Source organism: Pyxicephalus adspersus, chromosome 11 (genome assembly GCF_032062135.1).
Source record: "Pyxicephalus adspersus chromosome 11, UCB_Pads_2.0, whole genome shotgun sequence".
In the NCBI taxonomy this organism is placed as follows: domain Eukaryota; kingdom Metazoa; phylum Chordata; class Amphibia; order Anura; family Pyxicephalidae; genus Pyxicephalus; species Pyxicephalus adspersus.
In genome coordinates, this window is record NC_092868.1 from 40,394,726 (window position 1) to 40,410,043 (window position 15,318).

At 41.0% G+C, this 15,318-nt stretch overlaps 1 protein-coding gene across 1 annotated transcript in view; it reads left to right on the forward strand.

Annotated features, from left to right (window-relative positions):
• The window catches only part of NOC2L (NOC2 like nucleolar associated transcriptional repressor), a 56,401-nt gene extending 42,523 nt beyond the window's left edge, over positions 1 to 13,878 (forward strand). Inside the window, exons 17-19 of the mRNA XM_072425870.1 lie at positions 4,889 to 5,024; positions 11,287 to 11,400; positions 13,078 to 13,878. Coding sequence (XP_072281971.1) covers positions 4,889 to 5,024; positions 11,287 to 11,400; positions 13,078 to 13,253 — 426 coding nt within the window. The 3' untranslated portion in view covers positions 13,254 to 13,878. The remainder of the gene's footprint in view (positions 1 to 4,888; positions 5,025 to 11,286; positions 11,401 to 13,077) is intronic.
• The last annotated feature ends 1,440 nt before the right edge of the window (positions 13,879 to 15,318 follow it).

The window sequence follows — 15,318 nt, forward strand, 5'->3', positions numbered from 1 at the left end:
GTCAGCGCGTGGCAAGTGCTGGTGTCACCTGTGCCCTTCACCCCGTCTCTCCGCATTGACGTTCTCCAGCAGATAGGATTTGAGCACGCTGGGCTGACTGTGTGGGTGCTGTATATGCTCTGCTAGAGGAATGGAAACATGTGAGAGCAAAACATGTCTAATAATAAAACTCAATGCATCTCCCATTTACAATTTGCCTGTGACGTGAAATAAGACAGTGCTAAAGCACGTGGACTATGCCTGTGGGTTAGATTTCTATTGGACTGGTGCAGTGCAGCGAGCATGGTTTGGCTGTAGTGGGCCTTACCAAAGAGAGGTGTCCTATGTGAACCTTGCTTGACATGATCATATTGTAGGTGGCTTAAATATGACTAATACACACCAAACACATGCAGCAATTTCCCCCCACTTCCATAGCTACCCATGCCAAGCACAAGTCAGCCCCTGATCCTGGCTGGCTCTGCACAGGCGTTCTCCACTATCTTGCATTCCTATGTAGAACTTTGGAGTATGCTTTGACTTATCGTCTCTCTATAGTAGTAATTGAAATATCAGATCGCATGCCTGGTCCTGGCTGGAAGGTTTTGACAAGTGGGTTTGTGTGCCATTCAACCAATATCTCTTAGGTGTGGGGACTGATGTGAATAAAGCTGGGATGGGGTGAGAGGGGACATGTAAATGTATTTATTCTTGTCTTTACATTTTGTTATAAAAGGGGAGAACAGGCGACACATCCAGTGTAGACAAGCTAATGGAAGTCGCTGTGATTGACAATAGATATTCCAAATTTCCAAATATTATTCACTAATAACTTCCTTTCTTATTTAGGGGTAGTTTGTTTGTTTCGGGGGGGGGGGGGGGTGTTTATGGCATGACGGAGCTTCATGGACGTGTTTGCATAATGCATTGAATTGGCCTTGGAGTCCTTTCCTGCAGTTCCTTAATTTTTCTCCCTGTTCTTAGTGCCAGACGCTTCTCTCAAAATATTTCCGAGTACCACCACTACAGTGAATTATGAACGCTATCACAGGCTTATATGAATATTAAAAAAATGTTTGAGCTTTGGACAAGGGTTCATGACTTAGGACTTTTGTCCATGTGTACAAATGAAAGAACTCCCTGCTGTCTGAGTTGACCATTTTGTCTTAGGGTCATATGATCTCTATGACATTTTAAATTAGGAACTTTTTGAGATGGTGCATGCTAATTAAAGTGTGTGTCAGGGCAAAAAAAAAAGAACATGTAGAGCATTTTTTTAATCTACAGGCTGGTTTTTCATTCATTAAAAAATACAGAAATAATAGCTGTTGGTCTTACCAGAATTCCAGTGTGTTTTGAGCTGTAACACACTACCCCTGCTGCACTGAAATTCCTAATATAGGAAGTATATATATATATATATATCTATATATATATATATATATATATATATATATATATATATATATATATATATATATATATATATATATTAGTAGTATATATACTAAACTACAAATCACCTCCTTATCTAGGTAACACAAGCAATGTGTTCTGTAGTCTGTAGAGAGCTCAGGCAAAGCTTGATAATACTGCTTGAGATTGCCGTGTAGAAGTAGCAGAATGTTAAAGTGGAACTAAAGTTTTAAACATTTGGCATCATTCCCTTTTGCAGTAACTATTCATACCTATCCGATAGCTGCCCATCTGTCATGCCCATGTGTAGCTCAGTGTTTGATGCCAGGGATATTCACCCTTTGAAGGTCCTGGGACTGAATGAACCTCCACCTGTCTGGCCAATCAAACTGGCTGTAGATCAGGGAGTAGTCAAGAAGAAGGAAGAATATGGCGGGGCCCATGACTGAGTGAGGACAGACGAGGAATATAAGAGGGTTTAGTTCCACTTTGAGCTCATACAGGAAGGAATTTTTGACCAGATCAACTAGTAGTTTTTAGTACTTCCAGACTGGGACTGGATACATGCGCTTTTTAAATAACATTCAGATATATCAAGTAAGGTAGGGGCAGCTCTATTTGTTGATAGCTTTCATGACGGCTTGGTGCCTTGAAAATTAAAATCATAGTAATAACAAATTTCCTTTTCAATGTGTAGATATTTACCGCATTCACAGTGTAGGCATTGAATCACGCACTCATTGGGTGTTTTTCTTTTTTACTTTGAGAACGTTTGACATTTTAAAAGGGTTCACAACTTCTTTCCTATCGCTGTCAAAGTGATGTCACTGCTTGCCATGTGCTGCAAACTTGTGGGCCGTGAAAACGCAGAATTAATGAAACCACAACCCGCTGAAAAAGGGAGGCAATTTGTCCTTTTCCCGTAGGAGAACTGCGTGTCTGTATAAGCGCAAGTCAGGCTGCTGTAGGTAAATGTGATAGCTGTCTGCTGTGCCTGTACACGTCTGTGCGTAGGTGAGTGTGTGTGTGTGAGAGCTTTCGGCTCTCATCAGTGCTAATAATTACAGCGCTAAGCATTTTTCCTGGAGCTTCTAACAGCCTCTAATGATGCCGCTGTGGAAGGGTGGCAGCAGTCGTTAGCTCCTTCATTAGGAGCGGCAGATTAACGAGCAGAGGGCTCAGCTACTTCAATAATAGAAAAAAAAATAAAAAAGAGGAAATAAAAGATGCTGGCTTGGGAGTCTCTTGTGAGCTTCCTGTTATCTCATTATCGTCTGGTTATTAACGAGGGGTAGGGATGATCTGACAAGGCAGAGGGGCCGTTACTGATGAATCCCCCATTGTGTTTCAGAGATTACATAATCCAATTCTGAGTCTGGCTTTCCACACCCCGAACATCTAGCAGGATGGGATCTGCAGTTATATCTTTGTAAATCATTTTTGTCTTTGCTGTTTCAGTTTTAAGCTTACTATGATGCTTTAAAGCACAACTCCTGGCAAATAGCTTCATGTGAGCTTGAAATGTCATTTTTACTTTTATTACATGGGTAAAAATTTTGTAAAATTGCCTACCAAAAATATTTTTGTTCTGTTTTTCTTACCTTATGATTGACACCCTTCTGGGACTTTGCTCTAATATGTCATTATCAATTGCTTTCTTGGGAGGCTTGATGCTGATTTATTATCAGTGAGAAGGTGAACATAAATATTGTGTTTTTATTCCTAATATTACAGTATATATTTTAGAGTACACATAGTTTAATATAAAAATTGATGCTTATTATTATAAAAGCAGAGATAAACCCAAAAGTAACCCCCCCAAAAAAATCTCACTTACCTTCACTAACTTACCTTTAGCACGGAGGCTCAGGGGTTAGCACTCTGGCCTTTGCAGCGCTAGGTCCCAAGTTCGAATCCAAACCAGGACACTCTCTGCATGGAGTTTTCAGGTTCTCCCTGTGTGTGCCTGGGTTTCTTTCAGGTACTCCGGTTTCCTCCCACATCCCAAAAACATGCAGTTAGGTTAATTGGCTTCCCCCTAAATTCACCTTAGACTACATTATTGACATATGACTATGGTAGGGACATTAGATTGTGAGCTCTTTTGAGGGACAGTTAGTGACAAGACTATGGACTTTGTACAGCTCTGCGTAATATGATGACGCTATATAAAATTTTGTGTAGTAATAATAATGTAATAATAATAATCCTGCAGAGCAGTCTCTCTGTTGGGAGGTTTCTTCCATCGCGTCCTGCATCTTCTGGGCAGCCGTCGTAGAGGCGGGGCAGATAGAGCGCCAGGCACAGCCAGCTTTTCCTTCCTTCTTCCAGATTTTTCTTCCTACGGCGCCCGATTTCGCACTGTGCAGACGCAAGTTTAAGTGACATAGATTGGGGAAAAAAAACTTGCCAATCCCACTGCGCTCTGCAACTTATGTCCCTATTGATGAAAGGGCTCCTTCTGTGTATGCCCAAGATGCTTGGCTATGCGCAGAAGAAGCAGCCAAGAGTCTCCCGGAATGCGTGACATAGGTATCTCCGGAGGCTCTGCACTCCCATTAAGTCTTGATCTCATAGGCGATTGAGAATAAAGGGCGGTGCTGCACCCCCTTTGTTTAAAAAAACAAAACACTAACAAACAAATTTTTACTTTAATAAAAGTGTTGTCTACCCTTTTATTTAAAGTAAACATTCCGAGTTTAGGTATGCTTAAACCAGACTTTATAAAACACCTACATACAAAGTCTATAGACCTATCACTAACTGTCCTTTAAAGTAGCTCACAATCGAACGTTCCTACCATAGTCATATGTCATGATGAAACGAAATCTAAGGACATTTTTTTGAGGAAAGGTCCATTAAACTAACTGCATGTTATGTGGGAGGAAGCCCACGCAGACACAAGGGGAACATACAAACTCCTTGCAGAAAGAGTCCTAGCCGAGATTGGAACCTGTGACCCAGTGCTTAAAAGACTGCTAACCACTGAGCCAACCATGGTACCCATATGCTTAATTGCAAATTAGTTGTACTACAATACTCTACAATCAATGCACAGTTTTTTAAGCATTGATGCTCTGTAATCAGTTTGGAATGCAAAGTGATCAATTGATTGTGTTTTCACTTGATTAGTCCCAGGTAAGAAAACATTTGGGGAAAAATGTCCAACCTAACTTTACATGGTTCTTGCTTTTGCACCTGATAATAAGTACTTTTGGTTGATGAAATAAAGAAATAATCGTTTGACAGTCGGTTCTGGTAATGATCGAATGTTTGATTTGGTAAATTGGCCAGTATGCCCAATTAACCTAGGTAGCCACAACACACTGCAGTAATCCTTACCAATGAATGGTCTGACTTCATTAGGCTAGATTCAGATTGGTTGCAATGGGCTGGTTCACTTTTCAATTTAAATATGAACCTGTACTAACCTCGTTTATGGACTTTTTTATTACTAGTTAAGTTACTAATTGTTTTTTTTCCTAATCTTTAGATGGAAGACTTAAATCTCCCTGAAATAAAGAGGAAGAAGATGGAAAAGAAGGAGGAAGATAAAAAGGAATTCAAAGACCTCTTCGACTCTGACACTGATTCAGAGGATGGCAGTGGTGGCCTGTCACTAAAAAAAGGTAAATATTTAGATACCGCCCCGCCTTGCCTGGCACCCTCCAGTGTTGAGGATTGCTATTGCAGCACAGGCATTTATCTGTGTGTATGTTAAATGTGCCTCACTAAAAAAAAAAAAAAAAAACATTTTTTTGATCCAGTGTCTTTTGATAGCTCACCCTCAGCAAGGAGTCCACCCCGGTTAGACACCAGTATTGGTGCTTATCCATTCATGGCAGCAGTTTGCAGCTCACATTCTCTTCCCCTCATACCTGAAAGCCCCATGCTGTTAAAGCAACCAAGCTTAGGGTTTTAGCAGAGCCCACCTGATATGCATTGGGCTTCCTTACTGACCACTAGGATTAGAGGAATTTGGGTAGTCAATCTCGATCTTTGTCAGTATGTGCTGCAAAAGCGTTTCTGGACCAGAACAGCCTGACATTCAGGATTAAAGGGAATAATAAAATCTACATGCCTGCCAGTCATTTTACTACTCCTATCACCTCAATGGCCAGCTTAGGCCATCCAAGCTCCCCTAGGAAAGAGCCGAACCACACAAAACAATTAGCATGTGGCTCTGCATTGTTGCTGTACAATTTTTTTATGCTTAAAGGTATCCTTTATTTTAGATTTGGGGCACACACATGGGTGGTAATTAATAGATGTGATAGTCCATTAAGGGGTTTAGTTTTGCATCTTATAATCCTTTGGGTTGGTTGGTTAGCTTATGAGTTTTGGGCACACTCACATTTTAACCACTTAATAGATGCAGAAAAAGAACAGATTGTTTTTGTTGTATTGTGTAAGGAAGTTGTTGCAATATTGATAATAAAAGGCTTGTCTTTTGGCAGGGGCAGTTAAATACAAAAACATTTTTCCAGTTTCCTAAAACCTGCTGGTAATTGCTGCAACAGTCTGTCCTCGCTATTTGGGGTTGATGAGTCTTTAATTAGCCCTAAAGGAAAGCGGTTTGGGCTTGCGTATTCTTTAATGCTTATTATTGCAGTCTTCCTAGGCATTTGGACCTTAATCGCAAAAGCAATTAAGCCTCCAATGAGCATCGTGCTTATAGGTAACCTGGAATAGGGGCTCCACTGAACCCTGATTAAAGGATCTGCCTGGCGGTGCCGCTCACAGTTACATGATTACTCTGAATGAGAGTTGTTTTAACAATTTTCTTTAAAGAAGAAAAAAGGTTAGTCATTGCTAGATGGAACGCATCAGGGTTAAGGCTACACCAGCTTCAAATGAGACAAGCAGCAGACACAGGTTTGCCATATAAATTGTGAGTTATGTAAGGGATGCAATAATCGATACAGGGGCTAGTATTCATGGCAAATATCTGATGACACACATTCAAGTGTGGAAATTCAAAATTTGCAGCAAAAAAAGAGCAAGTGACCAATCTTTTTTGCAGGAATCTCCAGGATTACATGATTACTGCAGAGATCTGAAAGAAATGCATTAAGGATAAAAGAGTTCAATTATGAATGTGTTTTGGGTTGCATTTTGCACAATATTGCTGTGATATATCTGGTGAAAATATGACTTTTATTAATTTAAGACAATTAGTTCACCCATTTCCCAAGTTACTGTAACAGTTTGTGAATTCTCTTCTTGTTTATTCTCAGCCAATTTTATGTGCTTGCCTTGTCAGAGCCTCAGATAGTTCCCCAAGCAAGAATGCACACAGCTGTACTGCTATCTAGGCTTTGCCTGCACGCCTCTGCCTCTGGCTGTCTTTGCAGTGACACTAACATGCAGCCACGTCAGGACCCGCTAATAGATATGATTGCCCAGCCATCTCTCTGACGGCTTATCTCCAGTTATCTTTTGATAAGCTGTCTATATCATCACAATCTTGACAACACTGGCAAAACTAGGAAATCTCATCTGGCTTCTCCCTCCACCTCTGCAGTGTCTTGTCTTTTCTTTGGTTCCGTTGTTTGCTTTCAGCAGTTAGTGTGTCCTTAGTCGATTTTTTACTGTTTCTGTGTGACACAATACTCCTGTTTTAGCTTTTGCTGTATTAGATATTTTCTAGGAATTCTCCCACATCTTCTTCATCACTGTGATTTCTTCCACCCCTATCTAATTTCAGTTCTCCTCTTAGGTCACTTGTTCACACTCAGTGGGGTGCGCTTTTCAGTAATACACCTCTTCCTGTACCTCTCGGTTACATTTGGCGTTTCTGACGATAGAATGCACAGCTAGGCAACTTTGAAGGATAACTCTGAACGTTTCCTGAAAATAGGAGTTAAACTGCTTGCAGGTTTTTCTCCAGAGATGCGAGTGGGGGGTCCTCTTTTCTCATCTGGTGGGATAGATCCAGAACTGGGACCACTGTGACAACTAAATATTAGCCCCCCACACACGCAAACCGCTTGCCAAAAATCTGTTACTAATTCAGTCCGTGGGTTTCGCACAGGCCTCTGTGACCGCAGGTGGACCTTCCCTTTGTAGCTTATGGCTCCTTTGGGAGAAGAGATGTAATTTAAAGCATGTGAGTGAGGCTAGGCCAGAGCAAGCTGCAAAGATGATAGGTTAGTTTAAGTTTTCAGTGCCTACTAGGTAAGCATCACACAGAATCACAGACCACAGCAAAGCTCAGTGTTGGGTTGTGTTTATTGCACGTTATAACAACCATTTAGCATTTACCTTGGTTCTCTTCTCTGTAGCATCCATTTAGAAACAATTAAATACCTAAACCCAGAATCTTCATTTTACATAAAAGGGTAGACAACCCTTTTATTTAAAGTAAAAATTCAGTTTTGTTTTTTTTGAAGTGCAAAAAAAAAAAAAAAAAAAAAAAAAAAAGGTACTGCCCCCTTAATCTCGATCACCTAGCAAATCAAAAATGAATAGGAGCACAGAACCTCCGGGATACCTACGTCATCCCTACCATACCTACATCCCGGGAGGCTCTTGGCTGTTCCTTGTGCGCATGCTCAAGCATCTTGGGCATGTGAAGAAGGAATCCTTTCATCAAAAGAGAAAAAATTGCTGTTCTTGCGCATGCGATCGGCAAGTTTTTTCCCAAACTACTTCACAGAAGGAGAGGAGAAGATGGCGGTGCCTAGAGGCTCCGACTGCGCTGGCCTAAAGACGGATACCGGAACAACACGGGACCCGATGGAAGAAACCTCCCAACGGACAGACTGATCTGCGGGACTGAAGGTAAGCGTGATTTTTTTTGTTTTGGGTTTACGTCCTCTTTAAGTTACTCTCTCAAGACAGCTACGGAGAATGAGGAGAGAAATACATTTAGTTGTCACTGGAACATGTCACTCCATTGCACAATTTCCACTTAATTCCTCTTCCATTGGTTACTCAAATGGTGACAGCCTCGCGTTCAATCCTGGAGATTATCAGGACCAAAATTAGATGGTAATAAGGTGCAACAAAAGCTACGTTCTGATATGAAAAGACCTTCTACAGACTTTGCGCTTGTTTGCTGTTAAAATATATTGCCTAATTGCAAGCCATGTGGCATAGTACACATGTGATCTGGCAAATAGGTTGTGTGTAATTGTGATTGCTTGGTTCATGTATGGAGCCTAGAGTCATACGTGACTCACTAAAATAACACATCTTCCCCTCGCTAGAGGAAAGGACATTTAAGCTGGAAGGTTGCCGGTGACAGATCTGTGCCGGAGCACACCGTGCAGCCAGGGCTTATTAATGGCTCTTCCAGCAGGGCCGGATGTGCTCCTCATCAGGTAATTAGCAGAGAGGAGTGTGGAGCTGAAGTATCCGTGAGAACCTCTCTAATGAGCACCAAGCGATCGCTTACTGACGGCCTTCTAATGGACGTTAGAGACTTGGCTTGTTACTCTGCCTACAGTCACCTCCAGAAGTGCTCTGCGGTTTTATTTTCTCTTGTCTTCTTAACTCTTTTCTATCATCAGCCTTCTTGTCTTTCTTTCTTTTTCTTTTAACTGTGAAATGTGCGTGTCTGTCTTTTTTTCCCCTCCTGTCACTTCTCCATCTGATCCCTTTCTGTGTGTGCTTTTCATTTCCTGCTTCTTGCCTGGTCTCTTGAGTATTTCATGTTGCTGCGTTCTCATTCAGCCACATTCTCGCCTCCTGTCATCCAGACGTGACAATTGCACTCAGTTGGATTCATGTTCCTGTCAGGTCACTGCAAGCATTACACATTTTCCCACATGTGGGTGCCCACAGGTCCACATCCTTGGCAGCTAGCTACTACGGGTGTTGGGGCGGTGGGGTTCTAAAGCAGCTTGGAATGACTATTCGTTTAATATACTTTTCGGTAAGGTTTGGTATGCTGGCCTCTCTAACTGCTGTTTAATTTTTTTTTTAAGAGATCAGATCATAGGTAAAAAATAAATGAATGTGGTTTTAAGTATATGTAAACCTGAGCAATTACCCTTTTCTTTTTGCGCCGTTAAGTGAGAGCATTTGTTACATCTGTTTTAATGTGCAAAATACCTGGTGATTGTTCCATTCATCTGTTCAGCTGAAAACTTCCTGTTCTGCACTCATTGCACCAGGAGAAAATAAAAACAATGGAAATCAAATAAATCTAATGCAGTCACCACATCTAAGGATAATTAATCTGCAATATATTACATTTTGGAGTTAGGATACACCTGAAGCTTTGGGCTGGAGAAGGTTTTGTTACAGGCCACAGGCTGGAGAAAGGAAGCAAAATTTAAGCACACCATGGCTCAAAACCCTCTTTCTCTTTTCCCTTCTTTCATGCAAAGATAGTCAACAGAATTATAAATCAAGAGGCAAGTAACCACAGTTTGGTGTGAAAGCTTGTGAGTTATCGGGCCTCTGCGCGCTTTCACTGATCTAAATAGTCATGTGTAAAGTGTAACAAATGATTCTTTTTGATTGTTTTAGGCTCAGAAAACTGAAATGTGTGATTGGTTGCCGTAGGTTACTACTTATGGCTTTTTATCCTCATTCCCCACACTGTTATTATGATTAGGTGTATAGTTCCAATCTATTACCCGTACTATAGCAATTTAGAATATGCTGAAACAACAGCAATATGTGTTTTAGTTTCTTGTAGATGTACTAGGAAAGAGAGTTGCACTATGATTGCTTAGGGTAAAAGTAATGTGCAACCTTTGTCATCATGTTTGACTTAGGTGTTCTAGTGCAGCTGAAATTCTTATTGAAAATACCGCTAGATTCCTCACACTATAATTTGGTCCTCTCTGATTTTCTGGGTGGCTTCACCAACGGCTCCCCAGCCACCTTCTCAGCTGAAGTTTATCATTAGCCTTTAGTTTAAGCTTTCAGGGCTACGGCATACTGGGTTCTGTTCAGTTTTTGGCATTGATACATGTGGGTAGAAGGTATTTTCAAAAGCAATTAAGAATGAATATAGTATCAGATTGTAATTGAGTACATGTTACTGATTATCAGTTAGGAAATTAGCATTTAGAGCAATACTGAGAAAGTTTTGTCTCTGCAGAAAAAGTGATTGGTTAAGGAAGTTTAGGAAACAAATGCAACTGTCCTGATGTCCACTTGGTATTGCTTAATTTAAGTTTTCTTTTCTAACCCATTGCTACCAGGATTCATAAAGCTACTTCTGTTTGAGGGGGTTTGAGCTGCATGATGGGTATCTCATGCTGCATGATGATTTCTCTTTCTTTGGCTGTTAATATATTCTTAGCTATGATACCTAATTTACTGTATGTAAAAGAAATGGATTGTATAAGTAAAAATAGATTAGCAAATGATTTCTCAAAAAACAATTGCGCACACACGATTGACATGACATTGTCTTGTCATTTTAATAGACTAAAGTTAGCAAACTTTAAGCTGGTATAACCACTTAGGCTGTGTACACACGTTCAATATTTGTCGTTGGAAAGGATCTTTCATGACTGAATGAGTGCGGTACATACAGCTCTATTCTGCTCTATGGAGAGGGGAGCGGGGAGAACGACAAAGTGGCACCCTGCTGTGCTCTCTCACCTTTACTTTCATTACGATCATTTGCCGTTGATGGATTGGCCAGGACGGAATCATCTGACGTGTGTACGTAGCCTTCGTGTGCCCTGAGAGCTCCCAGGGAATAACTGGGACAAGGAATAAACGATAGGTTATATTTTCAAACTTGTATGTATTGCCTGAATATGCATGCTTTGTCATTGTGTTTTATCCTTAAAATATTCTCTCTTCCTGGATCCCATCTGTAAATGATCCAACATATTCCGGTACGGACAGTAAAACCTGGGTGTAATAGTACATAAATAGTGTCTGTACTTTTTATTTTACTTGTCCTTCTTTTGTTTTCAGGAAAGTCAAAATCCAAGAACGAGGGAGACTCTTCTGATGACAATTCAGAGCTGAGCAGTGATGAAGGAGAAGGGGAGTATGAGGTGGAGGATGATGGAAACAGTGACCTAGAAGGTAAATCACAGTGTACCATTGTCATAAATTGCATCTTTTCCATGCAATTAACTTTTTACATTTACTTTGTCTAGATGTATGAGCTTTTAGGACTTATGGATTTGGTTGGTGTCTTTTATAATGAAAAAGGTAGATACATGGGAGGATTCCCAATGTGGGACAGTGACAGTGCAATGCATGTTTGACGCTTTGTTTATTACCAACCTGAGGATTTTGGTCTGTCCCTTATGGGACATCTGAATATGAAAGTAATAATAAACCACCTTATTAAACACATTTTACATGATTGCGTCATGCACGGCTATGCAGCTCTTTAAGCTTCCGTTCAGCTTGTCTGAAAGCAGTGATGTTGCCAGCTTGCTGTTGGTTGCACATCAGTTGCTCTGTTGGTGGTTCTCACACTGTAGATGAGATATCAGTCAAGCGGAATATGCTGGCGCACGGTAGTCCTGGGGTGACAACACTGCTTCTTTATAGACTTGCACATTGTCACCCAAGACGGAATGTTTCAGAAAAGGCTCATGCCAGCAGGATCACCCAATGCAAATAGAAAAACAAGTTTATGGGGACCAACTGGGTGGAGAGAGTAGGGGATTTGTGTAGGTTACCATCTTCCAATTTTTTTATGTACTATTTAGCAGGAACTGTTTTCATCCCAATAAAGTGTAAAATGGAGGAAGTGTAAGATGTTGAAGGGTTAATCCCGTACAGCTGGCCGGTAATGAGCTGTGGAGGCAGTGTGGGACAGAAGGCTTTATTGCAGGCCGTGTGTCATTAATCACCAGATACAGGGAGAGTTCGATCTGGCAGGCACGATGCACTACGGCTCCCCCATGTGCACATTTACATAGACCTATACTCATCCATCGGCCTGCTCCTACTTTCTTCCAGACAGCACCTTCCTGGGGAATATGGCAGGATCCTGGCGCTTGCTGGGCGCGTATAGTATACATTAAAGTAGAAAGGCTTATTACTTGGGTCCTTTTCATTAAGAATTCCATCCTTTGTATTCAAAATGCAGTGAAGACTATTACTATCATTTTTTAAAACTCAGGGATAAGCTTAGTGCTTAAAGCATGGGAACACATTGTGAATGTGACCATGTCATATGTAGAGCATGCATGTTAGGTAGAAATTAAAATTGATAATGGACATATTACTCATGTGTTGCCTGTTAACTTGCAAATTCATCCTTACTAAAGAAAACAAAGAACCTTTTTTTTTAATGATAAAGAATTAATATTAGGAATTATTCTTAAATGCTGGTGATATAGTGCATATAGCCAAGGTTTGTACAAGGTAGTGGGGGTTGAGGTTAAAGTTCACATGCATGAAGCTGCATCACATGCATTCGTTTTCATCTTAGATTTTTTATGTGACTTAACCAGCTGCTAATGTATAGAAGACAGCATTAGCTATTCATATATTCTTCCCAACCGAGACCATATACCAAATCTGTATTATTTAGGAGCAGTCTTTGCAGCATTACGAGAAGGTGGCTCTCGTTTAGACACATCTGGCTGCAGAGCTTGGTTTGGGCAAATGCCCCCTCTATCTGGATGCTGCAGCGAGCAGCGATAAATTAATGAGCGCCGAGATTAATTAGTGATGAGCCACCCTCGGCCGGCTTGTTCCTTCCTGATAAAGCAGAATTTATATTTGCTCTTCCGCCCACAGGGGAATCGCAGGATGAAGACGAAGAGGAGGAGGGGGGTGAAGCCGGAGCCCACAAGAATAAGAGCCAGAAGAAAAATAATAAGGGGGTGCAGCGCCTCTCGCAGGCCGATCTCAAAGAACTAGCCAAGGGGGGAAAAGATATTGTGCAGGATCTGGAATTCTCAGACGATGAGTAAACAAGGCAGCCCCAGTACCAGTGTAACCCTTTCTGTGCCGACTGCAGTCACTGGCTGTTCCCCCGCAAGAACCGAACAGCGCAAATCAAGTGCCTTCAACAGATTTATTGGTGGCGAACCCTGTCCTCATTGTGGGGAAAAGAGTTATGGTAGCGCCAGAGTAAAAAAAAGATATATACTAAAGACTTGGATAGCCAGTACATTTTTGACACCCTTTAAGCACCTGCGTCCAATGTCCTAGCAGTTAGATAATGTGCCATAATGACCTATTGCAGAGCGAATGGCTGAATTGCTCCGGGTATGCAATTTGACATACGACCATTTGACTACTTTGTGAAGGGCCAGCCCAAGGAATGCGTCTGTATGAAGCTCAGGCCAAGCATAAACGATGCACCCCACCATTTCCCAACATCAAGCTGCCATGTAAATTGAATTCTAATTGCTGCTAATATCCCAAGCCCAAGGATGAACGCACGGAGCGTCTCCTAAAGTGGTTTTCAATTGATTGTTTTTATTTATCTCTAATTAGACGCTCATCTCCCACTGTACGATTTGGTCTGTTTGAAATACGTCTGTAACGTTCTGTACAGGATGTGTTGTTTCTATAAAAATGGTAATACATGTACGCCATGAATTCTGCTTTGAATTTTTCTCAACCCGCAGATGAGTCATTTAATCGGCAGACCTGGTGAGAAGGCCGAGGCTTTCCTTTGGGTGAATGTGTTATGCTTAAGTGTCTGTGACTAATGGAGGGAAGCAGGGCATTTGCGCACTGTCCGGTCTGCCGCTGTCGGAGCGGCTTCCAGTTGCATAGGTAGAAAGTGTTGTTGCCCTTATAATTTCTTGGTCATGGAAAAATAGGTCTCAGTACAGCTGTGTGCTGTCAGTCTTGGATTTCTCTCAGGTCCTATGGAGGTATGTTGAAGAATTCATCCTAAGGGCTTAGGTCCTTAAAGGGACCTCATTGTATCATGCGGTTTTCAAAGTAGACTAACGTGCCAAAACTCCTCTATTCTAATGTATATTGTAAACAAATGGCCTGTGACAAGATGAATTACACACAGCTGGGGCCTGTTGCTTGTTTTTATCGGCAACTTGGGAATTTTCCCTGGTCCGCTTTCCTTCGCCCTTCCGCCTTTGCCCAGCAGTAAGGAGATGCTATGTTAAAATTGCCTCCATTACCTCGCTTTACCACTTTGTAAGAAATCACAGATTCATTAAAATCCAATAATTAACTATTTAGTATATGTCTTAGGATAGTGTGATGCAGGTATCCTAACTTATTAGTTCCCACCAGAATGCAGGAAACACAACATAAGGGAGGGCCCCCCTAACTGGCAACGTCAGTGGGAGTTTACATAAATTTACAGGTAACATAGAAATTTTCATTGTAATTTTTTAAAAAATAGTGTTTTACTTGGTTCATAGATTTTTGTTTTCTTTTTTGTTTTTTTATTGTGTTCCTAAATGTTCAGCACCATTTTTTTCATTGAAATAGTATGTACTACCTTTTAGGACACTAAGCATAAAAAAATGACCTATCTTCCCAGACAGAGGGGTGTAATGCAGAAGAGGAGGGGCAAAACCCTTCTATGTCCGTGCCCCTAGGGGCTGATTTATATCATGGAGGTCTTCTGTGTCCGCTGTTGGCCATTTGGAGAAATGGATGACTTATGCACAGAATTTCAGACCAATCATTTGTCAGCCAGCAGTAGGTTTGAAACATTTTCTCAGATTCTGCATACTACTCGCTCACATAGTAAAATTTTACAGGAAACTAGTATTCCACAACCATATCTTTTTTTTTTCTCTTAAATGCAGCTGTTGTAATTATTTACATAAAGCTGGTCATTTATATTTTATCTTGTCACAACTTTGATTGCATTATTAAAAACGGCACCTCTTCCTCTCCCCATCAGTACCTACCCACAATCTTATTTATTTTTTTTATAGCACCTAAAACTCAGATATATACTAAATCTAGTGCAGGGCTTCTTTCATTAGCAATGATCAGTGTTTGAGAATACATGAACACCGCTGCTCAGCCAGCTTGGTCTTTAATAGG